Below are 20,689 nucleotides of genomic sequence, written 5' to 3' on the forward strand. Positions count from 1 at the left end.
ATGGATTGAGGTAGCGACCACAGGCCGAAGTTCCGTTTTCCCCGCGGGGCTGACAATGCGGCCGGCGTTTGCGGGACGCTTCTTCCGGGGGTTAAGGAGCACGCCTCGGTGTCATCTGTGCCCCGATCGCTACTGTGGCGATATCAGGGCATCGGGGTCTCCCTCATTTTATAACCGGGTTCCGAAGGTCGATAATGGGAGCCCGTGCGAAGACCACGTTTTGGTCGTCCAAGTGCGCTGTTCTTTGCCCGGTCTGAAGCGGTGGCGTAAGGGGTAAGTTGGGCACTCAGCCAAGGAGAGGAGCGCTGGCGAGGTTCTGGTGCATGTTTCAAGAATCTTTGTTCTATCTTCCCCTTCTTTTGTAGCTTCATCATCCCGCTAATTCATTTGTAGTGCGGTTTGTCACGGTCGTTTCACGCTCTTTAACACTAAAGTAATAAAAATTACTGTCATATTGTATATAGAGACCCTGTTCCTGGGGTAAAATAGTGCATCAGAACCCTCGATTGTTAAGGCGAGCATTGCCCGGCGCTTAACTGAACGGTCTCTTTTCCCGTGTTTATTTGCACACAACAAAATAGAGAAACAACTTTTTGCAGTCTGTGCCTTGTGAAGCCATCGGGCCGATTTCTGTTTCCCACGGTCTGACTGCGTTCCTCTTATCACTTTTCTCTAGCCTTGTGTTTGCCGCATGATTTGATATACAGTGACAAGCTCTTGCTGCAATGTCGAAGGAAAGAAATACCGTGAGTTCCACTCCCAAGATGAAATCTGGGTAACGGACATGAGCAGGAAACATTTAAAATCAAGCACACATCAAATGAGACAAGGAGTACGCCAGATTATTTCTGTTTAATTCAATTTCTGCTGACCCCTAAGGAGCAAAAGTGGGCGTAAAATTCTTAGCCTGAGGACTCTAGCCTATTGAGCTTAGTGATTTTAGGTTAAAAACGCGGCCTTCCTCCTTCTTATTTTAACCAGCTAAAAAGCCACCACCATAACCCACTATTACACCCGCCTTCTCAATTTTCGATAGGTATTTAATGCACCGTCGAGCCTGAAATATGGCTTATGCGGGTTTTCATCCGTTCTTTTCCCAACTTCACTTTCTAATTCACGGTACTGACTTGATGCCTCAAGGCCATGAATCATCTGTTATCCTCCTTCTTGGTTCCACGCTGCTTTGTGTTGAAAGAGCCGTTCTTTCAGTGCTTTTTGTAGAACCTCACGTTCCTGAATGAACACTGCTCAGCCGACCGCAACAAACGAGCTAGGCGTGTGCGGTCCAGCTCTCCCGCTTATTCAGCGTCCGACGCAACCCCACTAATCGGTTTTATCAGGCGTTGCGGATCGGGCTTCGAGCGGTCTGCCAGCACGATTAGCGATTAACACGACCCTAACAGGCAACGTCGGGTAACGTCCGCGCACACCATTTTATCTCCCATTTATTTCAGCCGGTCATAGACACGCTGCAGAAGAAAGGAAGGCGGGAGCGGTGCCAAACTATTACCGACTTCCGCCATTCCACCGGAACACCTTTCTTCTACACCGCTTTAATGACGCTTTCGCGAGACAGAAGGCTCATTTCGCATGCATGCCTTCTCTTTTCTCTCTACGTGCTTACTTTGTTTTCTTTTTTTTGTTGTTCCGAGAAGGCGGCATGTTTCGTAAAGGCCGGCTACGCCCTCCGGCTGCGCTGCCTCGCCGCATCCGATTTGGTGCTCGAAGGGAGAACGTCTGAGCCGCAGACGTGTCTGGTGCGTGTGCGCATACCCGTGAACGCTTTGCAGAGACCGTAGGGAGTGAGGGGAGGGGAAAAGAAGACTGACGGCGCATTACCTTGCAGTACAGGTCGCAGTGACAAAAAGAAAGGGCGAGCTAGAATTCGTCGCGTGCATTGGTGGCCGAGCGGAATAAAACAGCAACGACAGCGCGATGTGTCGTGATTAAGCGGAGGAAATGCCTAAATAGGCAAATGAGAGACGTGAATCACGAGAGAGAAACGCAAATAAGGCGATGGCTCGGCAGTTGCGAGTGCAAGCGGCTAACTCTCGCTCAAGCCGAGGAGGCATTTGAATGCACGCGAGATTTCGGCGAAGTCACCTCCTTACGGGCTGTCGGAGAATTTCTGAGAAGTGAAGCCGTGAAAGTGTAGTTCCCCACGAAAGAGCAGGAACGCGTTAAACCGGAGCAGCAGGACCCGCTCATAGACGGGCAAGGAAGACGTGGACGTTTTTTTTTTTTCTATTCTTGTTTGCCTTTTGAAGGGTTTTATGCAGAAGCAATATCAAGGGCTGGAGTTAATATGAGATTAGGCCGTTTCGGGTTGGCGCTATTAAAGAGACATTCACGCCGTCTGGGACATTCACATCTTCTGTGGAAATACCCAGCCGTACGTAGACACTGCAGGGCAGCTATGCTAATTGGTAAGAACGCGCATCTGGTTCACAACGACAGCTGTAAATGCGAGGGGTATTATTGCTCTCTCTCTCTCTCTCTCTCTCTCTCTCTCTCTCTCTCTCTCTCTCTCTCTCTCTCTCTCTCTCTCTCTCTCTCTCTCTCTCTCTCTCTCTTGCTAATACTGAGCATAGGTGAACAGTTCGTGTGCAGTCCCTCGCAATAGAAATTCCAGGCTCGAAAAAAAAAAAATGTATGGAGCTACTCTGAACAGCTCTGAGCAGTCCAAAATGGCAAATCGAGGAGACCCATTGTTTTCACGAGCTTGCCACATGAACGTGTCCACCTAACGAAGTGCCCGCTAAACCACGTCCGGGTTTGCCAGCGTGCCCGGCGCTCGTGACGGTTCTGCGTGCAGAAAGTTTAAAAGGTTCGAAACGGCCGCCATAACTGGAACGACAGCTGTAGGTCGCGTGCTTTATCACCACAACACGCTGCTGTAATTCTACACAGGCTCTTTTTTTTTTCTTGGGATTGGAAAATAAAACAGCTCGAGGGCTCGGTTTTGTACTGACTGTTTTTTATGCACCCCGAAGCGGAAGGGCGATTGCAGTGTCGAACGTATATATAAGATAGAGGGCCTGAACTTATCTTGCTAAATGCGCAGTGGAGAGTTCCGTTGGCGTGGCGTCCCTTACCAGAGGGCATCACGCTGTCCATGTACAGCATTTCCGGACACTGCAGTGTTCGACGGTTGACTTCACTGATAGCATTGTAGGGGAGCCTTGCTTTGTTCTTGACACCCTGTTTTAGAGGTAGTTTTTCTAGGTTCCATAGAGCCATGGAGCGCAGTGGTCTTTGGCAATTAAATGCGCGAAAGTTCTGAAGATCCATGCAGACGTTTATGGCTAAGCTTGTATTTATAATAAACGCTTGCCTTGTGCGAAATACCACCATCATGAAAAGGTTATGCTACAGGTTCCGCAAAAGAGCATTCGATGCCCGAAATATGGTTAAAGCTAGGCAATAAATTTGATGACCCCCCCCCCCCCCGCCCTCGCTTGCACGAACGCGCGCGCCTCTATTTACTGGTGGTGCAGACAGGTGCAGGACGAGTTTATGACTTTGCGTGCACTCCCTACCGCGGAGGTGCAGAAGCAGACGAAGAAAGTGCAGGCCTGGATCCACTGATCGTGCAGGATGGCTGAACCGGCACTGCACTGCTGCCACTGCTTCAACAGGTGCAAGGTGAATCGAACGGACCTCAGTTGTGACGATGCGAAAGAATTTTCGTTGTAGCTGCAACTCGTATTGGGAAATGGACTCCCACTGCTCTACACTGCGACGGCCTTGGCCGCCTGCTTTCCCAAAAATTCGCCCGTGATTTGAGGGCGAAAGCCTCGCTACATCCTGTTTGCGTTTCCTCCTTCGCTTTCGTTTCCTGGTGTTTTGGCGCGAATTAGTCCGACAGGAAGACTGGCCGCAATTCATGCGGCAGCTTCCCCACAGTCTCCTCCGCGTGCACCCGTTGTTCCACTCACGTGCCGTCACGTCGTTCGCCTGTCACGCTTCACGCATGAGGCTCGTTCTCGCTGCTCCCCTTCTGGTAGGAGGGCACAGTTAGCGCTGTGGCTTCTCGTAGTTGGTTTTGCTCTGGCGACCCGGGTTCAAATGCCACACGAACCCAATTTATTTTCTGTTTATAGCGGCGGCCATTTTGGTGCTATTCGTGCTCGACTACGACTACGACGACTTCGACTGCGATCCCTCTTCCCGTTTGATGGGGAACCTCGTAAACAGGCGCACACAGGCTCCAGGTGCACTCACTCACCGCTGTACGTGTCCGGTATGACGAGCGGCGGCCCCGTGAGGCTGAGCCCCGAGGCCCGGTCGTCGGGGCCGAGGCTGCGCGCGTGCACCTTGCGGCACTTGTAGGCCCTGTAGAGCACCAGCGGCTGGCTCAGGTCCAGGCTGGAGGGCGACTCGACGCGCTCCTGGATGCGCACCACCTGCGGCAGCGGCACCCGGCGCACCAGCTCGCGCGGCGACAGCCCCGGCGGCGCCTGCCGCTGCCAGCTGCCGCTGTGCGGGGAGCCGTCCGTGTTCGAGCTCAGCGACATGGCTCGGCTCTCACGGCGGTGCGCACGGCTCCGGACTCTGCAGTGGTCTAGCCCTCAGGAGCTCGGCACGGGATGCTCCGAGGCCGCTGACGGCATGCCGAAGGAGCCTGCGAGAGACGAGACAAAAAAACAATGAGAGAGGAAGAATGTTATTGACCGAAGTAGTCTCTAATTACGCGGATTCTTTGTTTAATGCATTGTTCATTAAATAATTTGTATTATAGGTATACGTGAACTTCGGCCTGGGTACTGAGAGTTCCTTCCAAATTGCAGGAGGTAAATTTGTGGGCCGGAGCGTTTTTTGCGCAGTTACGTTACTTAGACCAGTCCCAATTTGCATGTTTTGTCACGAGATGCGTGTGGCCTGCGCCGATGTGACACACGAGTATCGTAAGGCAGCCAGGTATGGTGCGGTGTGCAGTGGAATGTGAACAGTGAAGCGGTTTTGTGCTTGTGCGCTCGACAAAGCGTCCTTTCTTGCGCTATGAAATTAGAGAGAGAGAGAGAGAGAGAGAGAGAGAGAGAGAGAGAGAGAGAGAGAGAGAGAGAGAGAGAGAGAGAGAGAGAGAGAGAGAGAGAGAGAGAGAGAGAATGCTTTTTAATGTGAACTGGTGAGGTCAGCCCTGCTAGGGACAAGGCTTGCTACACCAGATGGGGGGTGACTACGTTGATGAGTGGTGCATATTACACATTAGGGTACGGGAGGATGAAAAGAGCCGCACGATGCATCTAATCGCACGCGTCTGTGCTTGTTTGATAAGGATGTTACAAATAGGTAAAGCACATTGGCTTTAAAACTCCCCTGAATTATGCAAGAGAAAAAAGGGCGAAGACACCAACTTATGACAGTTCTTACAAGTTGATAGGCATTTATAGGTAAATTCCTGAACTTCCAAACATATTTGAGGAGTAAATAGAGCAACCACAGACGACGGACAGGAAGGATGCACACGGACACCGCCGTCGTTTTTCTCCTGTCTATCGTTTTTGATTGCGCGATTCCCTCTGTTAATTATAAGATCTCCAAGCGCCAAATATCTAGACAGGGACGAAAAGGACAGTGACATGCACTCGGCTAATGTGCTCCACCAACTATCCCAACAGGGCACTGCACTTTGTCATAAGGGGTAGTTTATACCTTAGAGCCCAACACTTTTTTTTATTTGAAGTTTAACGCTCCGGTGCTACACCTGGCCTATGAAGCAGGCAGCGGTAGAGGGCTTCAAATTAATTTAGACCACCTGAAAAACTTTAACACGCGGCGGACTCTCGACACCCAGCCGTTTTCGTTTAATGCTTATATCATGAATGAACGCTGTTTTGAAAACGTAAGCGCGTCTTGAATGCTCGCAGCCCCGTCATACGTCAGTCATCAACCGATGTACCCGGAATCACGGCGCCTGCAGGGTATTCGAGGCGCAACAACAACACCGATGCAAGTCGGCGTGGCCGTGCAAAACCCAGGCTGCCACACGATGCCGCCCGATGGCCGATGAAAACCTGAATCAAGATGGTCCGCATTCCTTTTTGGCCCTCAAGAAATAGTTCTTAAATCCTGAAAACCGAGGCAGCGGGGCGGGACGAATTGGCACATAATGCTTACAAGATAGACATACAGCTCACCCCATAGTGCCCCCACTGACTGTGAGGTTTAACACGCCCACGCAAAACAATGGCTATGAGTCATTAATTCGCTTGCGCCTAGAATTAATTGATTCATTGAAGGGTTTAACGCGCTGACGCAACGCAGGCGATGAGGCGCGCCGTAGTGGAGAACTCCGGATCAATTCTGACCGCCTGGGGCTCTTCAATGTGCGCCGAAATCTCGAACACACGGACGTTTTCGCTTTTCGCCTCCATCGGGAAAGGGGCCGCCGCGCCCGAGAACCGAACCCGCGTCCTTGGGCTCAGCAGCAAAACCGCCGTAGCCACTGAGCCACCTCGGCAGGATCTATAGTGCCCTACCTCTTGGGGTAAATAAAATCACCCGTCCCAGCATACAGATAGGATAGCCGTTTTGCTCCTGGCAGTGCCACAGTTAACATGAAGGAAAAATGTCGGCTGCAACGTGGTGTAGTACATTTCGATCTACGTTTCTCAAGCCACGATGCATAACGTTGTTCCATCTTCGTCAGTCGCCTTGCCTGCTGTTTAGATAGGCGATCACGAAAAAGTCTCGGCGCAGTACCGTATTGGCGACCTTGGCCACAGGCGCCGGTTTGCGCTGGGACTCGATGGGGCAACTCCCCGGCGGCCGCAGATATGAACGAGCCGCCTAAGGCCATTCCTTGCTCTCGGTCGGGCGGCACGGCGCCAGAACACCTTGAGCAGCTGACTCAGCTGCTGGGTGCAATAACGCGGCTGAAGGGAAACGGAAGGGAGCAATGCCGTGCTAGACGGAGAGATCGCCGAATGAACTAGGCAGGCCCCTAGATCCGTTGGCGCAGATTTCACGCGATGCAAAAGAGCCGTACGATACAAGCCTTCCGGCGATTTTTCTCATACATGCGTAGTGGCAAGGGAAAAATATATATCCGTGCGTATGGACGGACGTCGTGACGCATCGTAATCATCCGGACCGTCCTCTCACTAACCGGGAGAGGACCCGATGATCAGTAAGGTGTTGTTCGCTCATCGGTTATAAAACCAGATTTAAGAGGCGTGCAGGAGTGTGTACTAATTAATATCTCTCACTTGTCATCACGCTTTATGTTTTTGCCGATACTTTCAACAGGCCAGGGAGCGATGTTGTGAGTTATACTCCTGATGCCCTATGAAGGCCAAATACTCCCACGTGCATGAGACTTCGGGACAAGTTGGCGAGTCTGACCTCGTCTACATGAAGCCGTAGCAGGCATCCACACGAAGCCTAATACACCAGCTATTTGTTCGGTTATTTAAATGCAGTGATTTTTTGTTTTGTTTTGGCGTGAACTGCGTTGTTCTCCATCCCGGCAGCTTCACGAACTGCCGCTACGATGTAACAGCGTGGTTTGGGAATGCAGTGCTATTCTGCTACGTATTTTTTCTTCTCTGGGCCAACCGAGCTGCCACTTCATTTTTCTTCGGAAGTGGGGGAGGGGGAAAGGGAGGGCACGGGCTCGTGTTTTTCGAGCTTGGTGGCCGCGTTCAGTTCACACTGGCCTCGATCTTGTGCAAGGACGGATTCCCCTGGTTACCAATGGTTCGGAGGTGGCAGCCTTTCACTGTTGATCAGCTCGTTCTTCAGCCAGGGTGCATCCGGACCTTGGAAAGCCGATACTGGCATTTCGACGGGACGCACAGATCGCGGATCAGAGCGGCGCGTCGCGACATCGCGAATGCTCAGCGCGGGAGGTCAGCCGGTGTGTGAGCCAGGAAGTGGACCATCTCGGGAGCGAAGGGGACACACCCTTCAACAAAGAGCGAGCTGTCGAAGCCTGGCACGCTCCAAAGGCGTGCTCCCGCTCACGGCGTCCACCGCCATGGAAGCGCGAAGCGCGCAATCACCGCGACAAGCGCGCTGAATGTCGGTTCCGCGTGGCGCTTGTGGTGGCATCAAAGACCGGCGGTTACGGTGTCTCGGTCAAACTGCTGGCGTCTTTCGACCGTATCGTAACGGCGCGCGCAACAACCACACCTGGGCGGCTTCCGCGTCCGGAGACCTCGCGCCGTTGCTCGGGTCTTCAAAGGAAGCTCGCACTGTGTCACCCGCACTGTGTCACGCCCGAGCACTGCGGTGCGCCGTGTCGCCTGCACTGTTCTTCGGCCGGGTTAGGGCGCGTAAAGAGTTCTCGGGGCCTGGGTACCGCCTTTTTCCGGCTACCGATGGCGCGTTTTACAACAGCAGCGATCTTCCGAATAGGTACAGTGAACTAGCAGAATAGGCAAAGGGCGCGAAGCAAGGGTCCGGAGAGCTTTTTTTTTCTCTCTTCTGGTTCCTTCCGTCGTCCCAGATCGACCCGAATGCGTACGCTGAGCTGTTCGCCGCCCGGACCGTTCATTATACGCCACCCCGATTGTACACTGAGAGCGGCGGTTGTTGTGGCTGCCCCGCACGCAACTACGCGGTGTTCGCTCGGAAGCACAGTGGCGGTGTACACAAGCCCGGCACCGCAGCGTGCAGCGACACCCGGATTGGCGCAGTGGCAGTGACTGTTGCGCGCAGTTCGTCTTTTCTGCGGTCCGAAGTTCCGCTCCGCTGATCCTCGGCGAGAACGGGATGGTCGAGTTGCATGGGCGCCCTGGCAAGCTCCCACGGCGGGGTCCTTTGCATTCCTCCTTCCTTCTTGGTTCGTGTAGTATTCTACTTCAGCGAAGCTCTGATTTTTCATGCCAAGCTCAGACTCTGGGACAATTTATCCTCCGCATATAGACGCGGACATACACCTGGAAGGAAACGACGTGGGCCGGGCTATTCGTACGACTGTTTTTATCGAGATATTCCTGGTGCTAGTTTCGAGCACCACCTTTACGCCTGCGGACCCCGGTTAAAAGGAAGCATTGAATCGCTCTAGTTTGTTTTTCGTCGCTTGTTAAAACTTTGGCGCACGCGATTTTACGTGGGAACACTAAATTAGCCCACGAAAGTGTTCTAAGTTAGTCATGAGAACGGCACGCGTCGTAGCTGATCTGTATACCCTTACGTTAACCCCGAAATTTGAATTCTCATTTCGTACAGTGGGGACATTGCTGTATAGTATTGGTGCGCAATTTAGCGAGCTTTTTTTGTTTTTTACAGAGAAACTGTTAACGACATTTCGGTTGGGATGTGTCGTGTCCGTCGTCGATGTAGGCGGACGATGAGATGTGTAGACTTAGTCCAAGTGAGGAGCCAGTGAACGGCATTGTTAATTTTAGGCTGAGGAGTCGGCATTTCTTTCTTCAAGACGAGCTGAATCGTGAAGCTTGTGAGGAGTAAGATAACAGTCACCGCCTGTGATGATTTTCTCGTTGAATAGTGATTCTGCGATAAAATCGTGGCCGGCTTCGCTGGACCTCTGTATTTTTTTTTTGTAGCATACAGCACACACATTCTTCCGGTTGCTGTCGTGTGGTTCAGTACTGAAATGGCGAGCATGTCGTTTTCTTCTGTATGCTATGATGGCTGGTGCTTGCTAAGGACTACAGTTGTGGACTAGCGCTAAATGTTGAAACAGATTTTCTGAGCTTTTATTTGTGAACCAGTTTTGTAGTTACCCCCATGTTATTTATTAATACATTGCAGAGATGAAGCCTAGAGCTAAAGTCAATTTTGAAAGCGCAGGACAACTAATAAAAGCGGTAAAATTGATTCGCATCGGGCGAGTAGGCTCATGATTACCAGAAATTTCAACTTTAACTTAAAAAAAAAGCACTCCAAGAAACGGTCGAAGAAAAGAGAACGCGGACACAATGACATGTCCGTGTTTTCGTCTCGACCGTCCTTTGTTTTTTACGTTTGAGCTTAAACCTCCAGTGATAACAGCGAGCGCCCTAGCGGTCGCCTAACAATCTATCTCCATAGCATCACACTGGTTTGTGCTAACATTGTTCGACAATATCTGGGTCATCAAAACGCTGAAGTTTGTCTTCCGTGTACCTATTGCCGACTTCGCGCTTGTTCCCATTGTATAGTGAATAAACGCATATGCAATTCTTTAAGCGCAGCCCTCCGAACTTTGCCCGTCTGTCATCACGGATAGCAACCTCAACGAAGCGGGGATCGTTGAATGAAAACGGTAACGAACGCGCGTTTCTCTTGAGGAGTATGCGCGTAAATTGGCAAAAAAAAAGTATTTTAAGAGTACGGGCTACACGCATAGAGAATATTTACAACCAACCTGAGTGACTATTTACCAGTAAAAATCTTCAGTCCGGCCAAATTAAAGCCGACAATTTTTGTCCACAATTACAAAGCGGTCTAGGGCACCCTACCCAATTTTTTACAAAAGTATTTTCAGGAAGCTACAGCATTGTAAAGTCAGTTTTTTAAAGTTTTTTTAAATCTTGCAATTTTTGTTTATTTTTTTTTTCAGCGCGATAAAGAGCCTAACTCAAAATTCTTGTCGCACAGTTAATTACATTTGAGCTTTGTTACAAGTGCAGCCTGTTTGGCTCAGTGTTTATGTGCGTTTTCGCTCCGCACGATATTTCCCATGCTGCCCCGGATGTCACCTAGCGCATGCACGGCGAGTAGGGGCTTCATGGCCGCTGTAAATGCGTTAGCGCATTTCAAGCCATCGTTTGAACCGCTGCAACGGTTCAGAGTTTCTAGCTTCCTGATGATGTGTCTCACATTCCTTTGGATAGTGTGCCGAGATGGTCATGCGCTGGGGATATATTCGTTCCGACGCCCTACATGGTCCCTTTTATTTTCTCTCCTAGATCAGGGGTGAGTCAGCGACCTTGCCGCCTCCCGTGTCGTATCCGCTGTTTACTGCTTCGAAGCGCTTCTTACAGGAGGTGAATGGGCACGGTGAGAAGGCACGGCACCCACGCGATAGCTGCTGTTTGCTCCCTCTCGCCCGACGTGTGGGACGCGTGCTAAGGCGAAGGGGTCGACTCGCTGAGCAATCTCTGGCCACGCGGTCCCTGCAGCCCAGCGTTTTCCGCCACTGCAATCCTGGCATACTCAATACGTGCGACTGTTCACTTGCCAAAGGGACACAGGTATCTGCCCATCCCATCCGTAAGTTCATCCGGTCGTTCGAATGGGCGCAGTTGGACGCCGTTTGCTGTAAACAAGCACACACGCCGTATTTTTCTGCTTTTAGCGTGTATGATACAGTGTGCCTAGGAGTAGAGAACAGCAGCAGCTGTCGTAATCCGCAAGCGCAGCCGGTTAGCTGTCTGACGGATGCAGCTCTTCAGCGGAACTGCCCTGCGCTGCCCGCGTAAACATGCGTGTAGAGGCGCATTTTCTCCAATCCCGAGTGCACGCGCGTCCTTGGTGCCAACTGCGCAAACTCCCCTTGTTTCGCCAACGTAACGTGTCCTTAACTCTCCGCCTGCGCGTCGTTTGACAAACAGGGCTTCGCTGATTGTGGTGTTTCGGCGGTCGTCCGTCGAGGGTAGCCATTTGAGACATCCGCTTGCTCGGTGCTCGCGACAAGAGTTAGCAGCGTGCGGCAACGTTTCACTCTCTCTCTCTTTCTCTCTCTCTTTCTTTCTCTCTCTCTCTCTCCCTCACACACACACACACACACACACTACACACACACACACACACACACACACACACACACACACACACACACACACACACACACACACACACACACACACACACACACACGCGCACACACACACACACACACACACGCACACACAAATTCTTGAAAGATAGCGAACACAAAGAATCTTTGGCGATTCAAGTATTTTGCCGAAGTTATACCTATGCAAAGAATAAAGTGTAGCATACGAAATGTATGCCCCATGGTTGCGAAAATAAATGCAAGTAATACGACATTCCCAGATTTACACGCTTATCAGAAAGTAGACACTGACACTAAAGTGTGGGTGGATTTCAATAAAGAACAAATTATATACGCTTTTGTAAAGGGCGACCAGGCATGCATGTATTACGGATAGCGCATGTTTGTTCAAATATAAGTGACACTAGCAAAGTTCTAAGACATGAAATAACGCACATGCATTTATTTGAAGTAAGGGACCACAAAATGTTTAGAGCTTAATGGCAAATCTGCAAGCCGTAATTATGGGCTGTGAATGACGCAATATTTCCTTGTACCCGAAAGATTTCGAAATAGTGAATCTTCGCCCACCGCGGGAAAGAACACCTGTCCTCATGATCAAGTCCTGTAGGATGCCAGCTCAAAAATCGGGCGATCTTGGGCATTTCTTGAGCAGGTGATATGCAAGAAAATGCGCACGCTCGTAAAGCTAGCGTCAATTTTTTTCTCAATGTATTTTTTTCTTTTATCCGCTGCTTTCACAAGAGCTGACCCGACAGCAATAAATTGCAAGCCCACCAAATCATAAATGCCAGAAAGCCGCTCTTTGAGGCCACCGAAGAGGGAATGCAGAAAAAATAGGAACAACGATTAAAGTTACGCGGGCGTTTAAGCTGTCGGAATGCATGAGCATCACTTGCCGTCGGGCTTTGAAAGCGTAGGTGCGGGTGGGTAGTTGACATCGCTTCGCGTGGTTTGGCAAGACAACTTCAGCGCACAAAAAATTACACCATCTTCCCGTAAGGGAACCCTGAGTAGTATGCGAAGCAGCCATGGGGTCGATTCAAGTGCCCTTTAGTTTTCAGTTCGTCGTTTCCGTTAGGTTGAGGTACGTAGCTACCGTTATAGTTACCGTTTGGTTTCCATGGTAACTACCACACTTACTCACCGGAACTACGAAATGGGAAATTGCGTTTACCCCATGGCTGTTTCGCATACTACTCAGGGTTCCCCTACGGGAAGATGGTGTAATTTTATTGGAGGAGAGTGAGGGGTGTTAGAGTGGAGAGTCATTAGAGAGAGAGAGAGAGAGAGAGAGAGAGAGAGAGAGAGAGAGAGAGAGAGACGTTGTATGTGGTATGAGTTTGACTTTATTTAAGCATTATCATCATCATGTTCAACGTAGGTGACGTGGTTGGCGTTCCGCTTTGATTATGACCGCCTTATGGTCTGTGAAATGTAAAGTTAAGGGCTGTTGTAGTGGATGAACCCTAAAGTTGCTGAAGGTGTAGCCGATGGACGTTCCCCGGATGATTATGGGCTGCTTGTAATCACGGCCCGCCGAGACTCGCCGGCGCATGCCGCTGCCGACGACGATGAAAAGTCGAAGGCGCGTGAAGCGTGCTCGTCTCGTGCCGGCCCAGGAAGACACCGGCAACACTGTCGCTCCAGGTAGCAAGCCGAGCATGCGCAGTGGGGGTGTGGACGACGCAACAACAACAAGAGAGGGACATAGCCCCGACCATGAGATGCTTCGCATCTAAATCCGAAGCCCATGTGCATCAATCGCATGTCGTGTATGCTGCATTCTCGCGTAGCCATGCACATCTGGAGTGCCCTTTTTTTCCCGCATTCTACATTCTACACCTGTAGCTTGGTGACGTCATGTCGGGGCACGAGTCCCATGGTTTCCGTATGGTCAGTGTCGCAATTCTGTGTGAGTCATGTCTCGATCGCCACTACACGAACAAGGGCTCACCGCGGAAGATGATCTTTGCTTGCGCAGCGAACGTCCTTGTGCATTCGCTTGTGTTCTCAGTCACACGAAATACTAAGAATACTTCATTCACACGAAATACTAAGAACGTGCCTTATTGATATAATACCAATAATAAATAATTGTCTTTAATTCACACCTATGGTCTGCTGAAACAAAAACAACTAGGCTGCCTCTGTTGGAGGTTTCCACCGGGTTGCAAGGGCAAGCGTGCGTGCGCCGTCAGGCGGTGCACCTCGCGCTTGCCTCGAAGCGTGGTCGTAAACGCGCCACGCTGAGTCGAGCAGCGAAGTCAATCACGGGGTCCTGTCCTCAGCGCTTCCCAAAGAATAAGACCGCGCCGTTCTCTCAGCACACGCAACAACAGCGCCCAATTTCCTGAAGAATTATGGGAAGCCATAAAAATCTTGGGGTCACCCACCCCGCCAGGGTTACCCACCCCGCCAGCGTACAGCACACTTTTGGAACCGATTTCCTAACGGGGCGGGATTCCCATAAATAACGTTCGCAGGGGGCCAACGGGAGAAACCTTCGGCACCTCTGCGCAGCTCCCCGGTTGCGTCCGCCCTGTGCGCTAATGTAATCGTCCCGCCGTGTGCCCCCGCCAATCTGAGCGTTAGCGTCGCCAGTTGCGAAAGGCCGTACAGTTCCGCGAAGTCTGAGCGTACGCGCTTCTGCCTGGCTCGGAAGAAATGTTAATGTCTCTGCGGGCCCGATCAAGACGTCTTCGGGAGGAACGTAGTACAGGCCGAGCTTGGGGCTTGTTTAGCCGGGATCACCGAGCGGCGAGGGCTTCTTGAGCAACGTGAACCGCGAGCATCCTCTTCTCTTCGCATTTCTTAACATCTCCCGTTCGTTGAATCGTCCGCTTAGAGCCGCTGCAGATGGCTGCATGTCTCCGAAAGCAGTTGGCGTAAGTGAATACCCGGAGTTGGTGAGGTCATTCCTCCTCCCCCAGAAACGACAGAGTGACAGAAAATAACAGGACGGCTCATTTATTTTCCACCGTTTTAGGTGTATAAAAGAGGCTCTTGCCACAAGAGGGCATTTTGTACGCCTGTTGAACTAAATTACCATTCAGAGTGGGTTTTCGGGGAACATAAACTGTAACAAAGTTGGAGTGTTCACAGTGCCCATTGGGGGCAGTAATCAGACGTTCGTGACACGATTTGTGGGGTCACAAATGCTTGATTCTGAAGTTGGAGGACTTGCAGTAACATGCGTAGCCTTCCATCTGCTACGGCGAGGTTGTTTACAGCCCCAACGAGGACTTCTAACTCCTGATGTTAAGTAAAAAACTCTGAACTCCAACGTGATGACGAACTTTAGCGCAAAGCCAGGGAAGAAAGACGTAGGATAACAATGCCATGGGACAATTTATAATACACAGCTTGAGTAGCACAGGTTAAACACTGTGTTTGTATAAGCAGTAGTCCGTCCATGTCCCTCCGAATGGCCTACCAGTGCTTCTCTCCTGCGGGAGACGAATCAACCCCTTTGCTGTCACGCATTACATTTTGGAGCATAACCAGTTTAGACACAATAAAGATCTCCTCGCAGGAGGAGAGAGAGTACCATGGGCGTTTAAATTTCGTTTTTCTCCTGACAAGAAAAAGCACGTGTACGCGTGAGCTTCACGTGAAAGAGGCAACGGAACAACAGGGGGAACTTGTATGTCTGGTCCTCGTTTCTTGGGTGTCCTGTGGGACTCAATTGATAAGCTATAGCGTCACCAATTAAAAAAAACGAGCGAGCGAGATGACAATACATGTACTGCGCAACCAAAGGTGACGCACGTGCTTTCGGCTGGCGGACGCTCTTGGCTGTCGTAATAGTATATGCTTAACGAGAGAGCATATCGGCATGATTTTCGAGCGCAATGACCGCGAGCTTCAGCGTCACATAACTGCCCTACCAGCCCCAGCCTTTATTTGTTGGTAAACGGCACGTAGCAGCGTGCAGCTGGGCGACCTGTTCCTTACGAGCCGCGTAGTAAGCGGATGAACGAACCTAACGCGTAGCTGCACGCAGAGACCGAAGGGCAGCGAGCCCAACACTGAGAACGGTGCAGTACGTGCTCAGGTCGTCTTATTGTAACACTTACAAGGCTGCCACTCGACGCCGCACCAGGTGCCGGTGATGACGGACCACTTTGCGTTGTAACGTGACGCCATGCAGTGTTTGCAAGCCGTTAGAAATTGCGTCAAAGCGGGCAGTCCGGCATATCAGGGCGATAAATCTCTAGGAAGGGTCGACCTCCCCCGTTAAGATGCACGCTCGCTTGCGCATGCGCGGGCTGTTCTCCAGCGCTTGCGTAAGGATCGTTAAGAGCGCGTGCACGACGCGGAGCCGTGATTGGGAGTCAGTGGCCGGGAGAAAGCCACGGCGAAAGTGGCGCTGCGGACGAGCTGAAGCAGACAAAAAAACGTGTATGCGTTATCGCGGTAATTAATCAAAGAAGAACGCCAGCAGTTGAATAACGAGGCAACTGAGATGGAAAGACAAGAATTCAGGCAGCCAATTTTTCCGGTATTACAGCTTCGTAATGTAAGCGGCACGACTGTCGCGAGCGCCGTTTTTGGACGCTGTGTCCGCAAATCGATTTCCGGGAGAAGGTAATTTTGTGGGAGTGGTGCGGCAACTTCCGGAAACGCGTCACGCAAGACTGGCGAAATATTCAGCTTGCTTGCCACATTACGCAGACAACGAAGCCTATGCGCTATCGCTATTATTTTTAAGCTGTCGAAGGGCGAAGCTCTGGAGTGCTGTTGAATGCAACACTAGAGGCTGAGCAAATTCATGTTCGACATGAAATAGCTGCGCTTCTTGAGCTCACTGAGCTGTTTTAAAACCAGAAGCAGGAGTCTATTTGATTCAAAAAATTAAGGCTAGTCCTTTTCTTTTCCACTTCTCTTCCGTTTTCTCGCCACGGAATGCAGCACGTCACACCCGGAGGAGACAAAATTCCGCGAGGCGCCGGTCAAGCCCTGAGCTCTTGCCCTAAGGGTGTGTGTGTGTGCGGCCAGAAAAGCCGACTGCCAACGCGGTTGCCTCGCTATACCCACGCTTGCCACTATGTGTGACACGTATCTACATATGCACGAAGACGCACACGGGGCAACGAACACAACGGGCTCATAACCTTAATTCAACCAATCAGCATAGGCATGCCCAGCGGTGTATTATGCTGCCCCTCCATTCCCCAGTCATAAGTATGTCTGGTTCGACGAGGTCACATGAAAGGATCACAATGAAAACTTTGAAAAGGTTTATTCACATACCCCGAAAAAAAGACCATATTTATGCGCGGACACCTCGTGCATGGTGACACATGCGCGCACGCGCGTACGCAGCCTCCCTCGCTATATATAACGCGGGCACATCCGGAGACGGACAAGCATGCTGACTCTGAGGAAGAGAGATAGATAGTTTTAGATACGTCTAATATTGGTACCCTATGTGCATGCTGCACCTTTTATCAGACAACCGCGGCCTAATCAGGATCAACCAGAAACTGCGTAGAGAGCATTCTAATATTCTCCGCGAGCCTTCAGCAGCCGGAGTCCTATTGGTGAAATATTGCACAAAACACTCGTTCCTAACTGTGGAGGAGGCCGCAACCGGTAAGGAAGGCTAGATGAATTTTCCGAAGGGCGCGCGAGGTTCGTTTCCATAGCCACACGCTCTTGAAGCCGTATACACGCGCAACTCGCAGAATGAGCACACGAGCTTTCCCGCCCTTCGTGGCGCAATGGTCATTAAGGAAGCGCGCGTGATGCGGCGTCGTGATTGGGAGTCGGTGCGGCTGTGGTGCTAGACGGAGCAAGTGAAAGCAGCCAGCGAAGGAGCCAGCGGCCGGCGAAGAAAAACGAAACCGAAGAAGCCGACTGGCCACAAGAGCGGCGCCATTTTTCAAGGGGGGGCCCGGAGGCACGCAACGCGAGTTGTGTACACAGCCGAAGCGTCCGGCGCGTCTAATTGCACGAAAACGCAGAGCGTAGCGGAGAAAGATGAGGAAGCTAATGAGGGAAACTTGTAGGGGATTAGTTTCGCTCGTGGAAACAAGGCTCCTCGGCTTTACGGAGGCATGTATGCTCATGCTGAGATCTGCCGACGTCACTCGTCGTTTTTTTTTTTTTTTTTTTTTTCAAGAAGCGCCAGTGGCGTCAGTGTTCAACGAAGCGACAATCTTACCGGGTGTGTTTACAACTCCTGATGCAGTTTGTCATTGTTGCGCAACACGATTCGGAGAGAGGCTGGTTGCTTGCTATGCCCGACACGGAAGGGAGGTGGAGCGGGACTGGGGCCACGGGAATGCACCGCGTGGTTTAGACATGCTTTAAATGCATGCCACAAATGCACGGGACGTAAATTTATTGCATTTACCGTACGTTAATGGCGACTAAATAAGTGCAAAAGTGGAGGACTACCGTAAAACCCCGCGTATAATACGGACCCGCGTATAATACGAGGTGTAATTCGGGGACAGTAAAATCAGAAAAAAAGTTTTCATCCGCATATAATGCGAGGTAAAGAGCACAGAAAACATTTATTTGCACTGCAGTTAACGCTCAGTCATTGTCAGGTCTCGCTGGCCCTGTCTCCCGACGTCCGTACAGTCATCCTCAGGTTCGCTGCCTCTGCCTCCTGAAGTCGCCTTGTCGTAAATGTCTTCCCACAGAAAGTAATCCTCACCATCAAGGGCGTTCGAGATGCCCATTTCTTAAAAGTGCGACTGACGAGCTCCTCTGGGATGCTGGCCCACGCATCCGCGATCCAGCCACAAAGCACCGCTGGAGAAGCCCGCGTCGGCCATCCGGTAGCTGTCACTTACGGGTCTCCTCACCTCATCCACTCTTGGTAGCAGGACCTGGTGCAATCTTTGAAAGGCTTGTTGATGCAAACGCCTAGCGGTTGCAGCTGGGATGTCATTCCTCCTGGAACTACAATGAGTTCGGTGCGGGGTTCGCGCAACAACTTCACGGAATCGGCCAGGTGGCAGCGAAAGGCGTCCAACACGAGCACTGACGGGAACCCCCGACAGTGCTCCAGGCCGCCGACACCACACAGACTTTATCCAGTCAAGCACCAGTTGCTTTCTCCACCCGCGAATGCTGCCTTCGGGGACGCCGAACTGCCGTCCTGCGGCGCAATTCCTGATGGTCTCGGCACATAAAATAACTTTTCTTTTAATTGCAGCCGAATACTGCCTTTGTGGACCCGACATCGTGATAGACGTGGTGAACGTACCGATCCTTCGCGTGGTCAAAACAATCAAAATGGCGCCGGCTGAGAGAAGCAGCAGCCAGCGAACGCCACCGCAAGATGGCGCACCCTCCGCTGAAACTGAAACCGAAAGTGCAAATTTTCGGCTGAAAACTTTGGGATCCACATATAATACGAGGCACAAATTTTACATAGTAAACTTTGGAAAAAAACCTCGTATTATACGCGGGTTTTTACGGTATTACTGGCCTACAAAACTGCCCTTAGCATCGCTGAAGCCCGCAAATCGTGGCGCTACGAAGCGTACAGAGGTGGAAATCATTATTTATTTATTTATTTAATTATTTATTTATTTATAATAACGGCATAACTCGCAGGCACGAATATACATTTTTAGGAGAACAACCCATAGAAGGGACGGAAAACTGAATAAGTTCATCCAGAAAGATAACAACTGCACAAGAATACATCACGCCGAATTCAAAAGGGAACGCAGAAAAGATGAAATATCAGGGCATTGCACAACCTTAGCAGATAACAGGTTCCAATTGTGGAACATACGGGGGAAAATGGAATTTTTCACGATGTTCCGTTACATCCTCGGTGACTTTTACAGAGTAATTGGCGTGTAATTGGCAGCGAATTTCGGGTTGTATACGCGCTTCCTTTTAAATCTGATGTCTATCGTTATACATAAAATAAAAAGAAATTTCGCCAATCATGGTAACATCGTATAGCATGGCTTTCTATACTAGCTCTGCGCGGAAGACTGCAAAAGACGTTTTCCGATTGTACGAACTCTAAACAAATCTTGCTCATTTTGGTCGCAGGCTCTCAAGCTTAGTGGTTTATGCTAGGGTACATTATTCTAAGATGAAGGAAGCATATTCCAATAGTATTCTGATATAAGTTTTTAGATATATTCTTCGTTGAAAATAATTGGTGTAGTTAATAGGGAACACTCCCGGCTGGGAGGCCAAGCATGATAGCCGGGCTCATCCCTCGATGTGTTGCATCCAGAGAAGCTAGGGGTTCAGGATTCAGGCACCCATATGTAATGCGTTGCAACCAGACTGAAACCCAATCTCTTTCATTACTCCTGAGCCTCAGAATAATCTGAAGTTTAATTGTGACGAACAAACTGGAAGCTCCCTGAAAACTCAGTAAAAAAAAATTTTCACCAAACAACCATCCGGCTGCCTCCTGGCACGATAGAAAACTATAGAAAGTAATCCCAGCTAGTGGATGTGAGGTCCGGAAAGTGGCGGGTCGAGGTGCTGGCAGCCGCTTCAGAGTCACTTCAGGCCTGGAAATGCACTGAAAACTTGTGGCAAAATACCTGCGAAGTGGGGCTCTTCCCAGACGAAATTTTATTCCATTTTTACTACAAAGGCAACCATCATGGCCAGTCTCGCGTTTGTATGATACACGCAGAGGCCGGTCGTGCGTGGCTAAGGTGGGAGGAGCATCACCTCCCAGCCCGCATCGGGGACTAACTGCCCCCGAAGACGCGCCGCGCGATCTTATCGGTGAACGCGATCTTGGCCGCTGCGAGCACCGCACACGACCCGGTGGAAATAGTTCACCCGATCAGCAGCTACTCCCCCCTCAGTTCCGGGCGCGCTACTTTGCGGTCACACGGTGAAAGGGTCGCTTCCCCCCCCCCCCTCCCTCCCCTGTCATAAGCTGGCCCCTCCCCCTCACGAACACGTGCTCCCGTTCGGCAGGGTCATCGATGCTACCTGGCTCGCTCTCGATTATCCACGCCCGCGATAACGGGAGCAGTCGACGCGCCA

The 20,689-nt window shown here is 50.9% G+C and overlaps 1 protein-coding gene across 1 annotated transcript in view; it reads right to left on the bottom strand.

Annotated features, from left to right (window-relative positions):
- The window catches only part of LOC144159678 (uncharacterized), a 98,684-nt gene that overhangs the window by 49,107 nt on the left and 28,888 nt on the right, over positions 1-20,689 (bottom strand). The window contains exon 2 of the mRNA XM_077691315.1: positions 4,229-4,624. Within this exon, the coding sequence (XP_077547441.1) occupies positions 4,229-4,517 (289 nt within the window). The 5' untranslated portion in view covers positions 4,518-4,624. The remainder of the gene's footprint in view (positions 1-4,228; positions 4,625-20,689) is intronic.

The sequence above is a fragment of the Haemaphysalis longicornis genome, unplaced genomic scaffold (genome assembly GCF_048455015.1).
Source record: "Haemaphysalis longicornis isolate Haplotype H1 unplaced genomic scaffold, Haemaphysalis longicornis Haplotype H1 scaffold_10, whole genome shotgun sequence".
In the NCBI taxonomy this organism is placed as follows: domain Eukaryota; kingdom Metazoa; phylum Arthropoda; class Arachnida; order Ixodida; family Ixodidae; genus Haemaphysalis; species Haemaphysalis longicornis.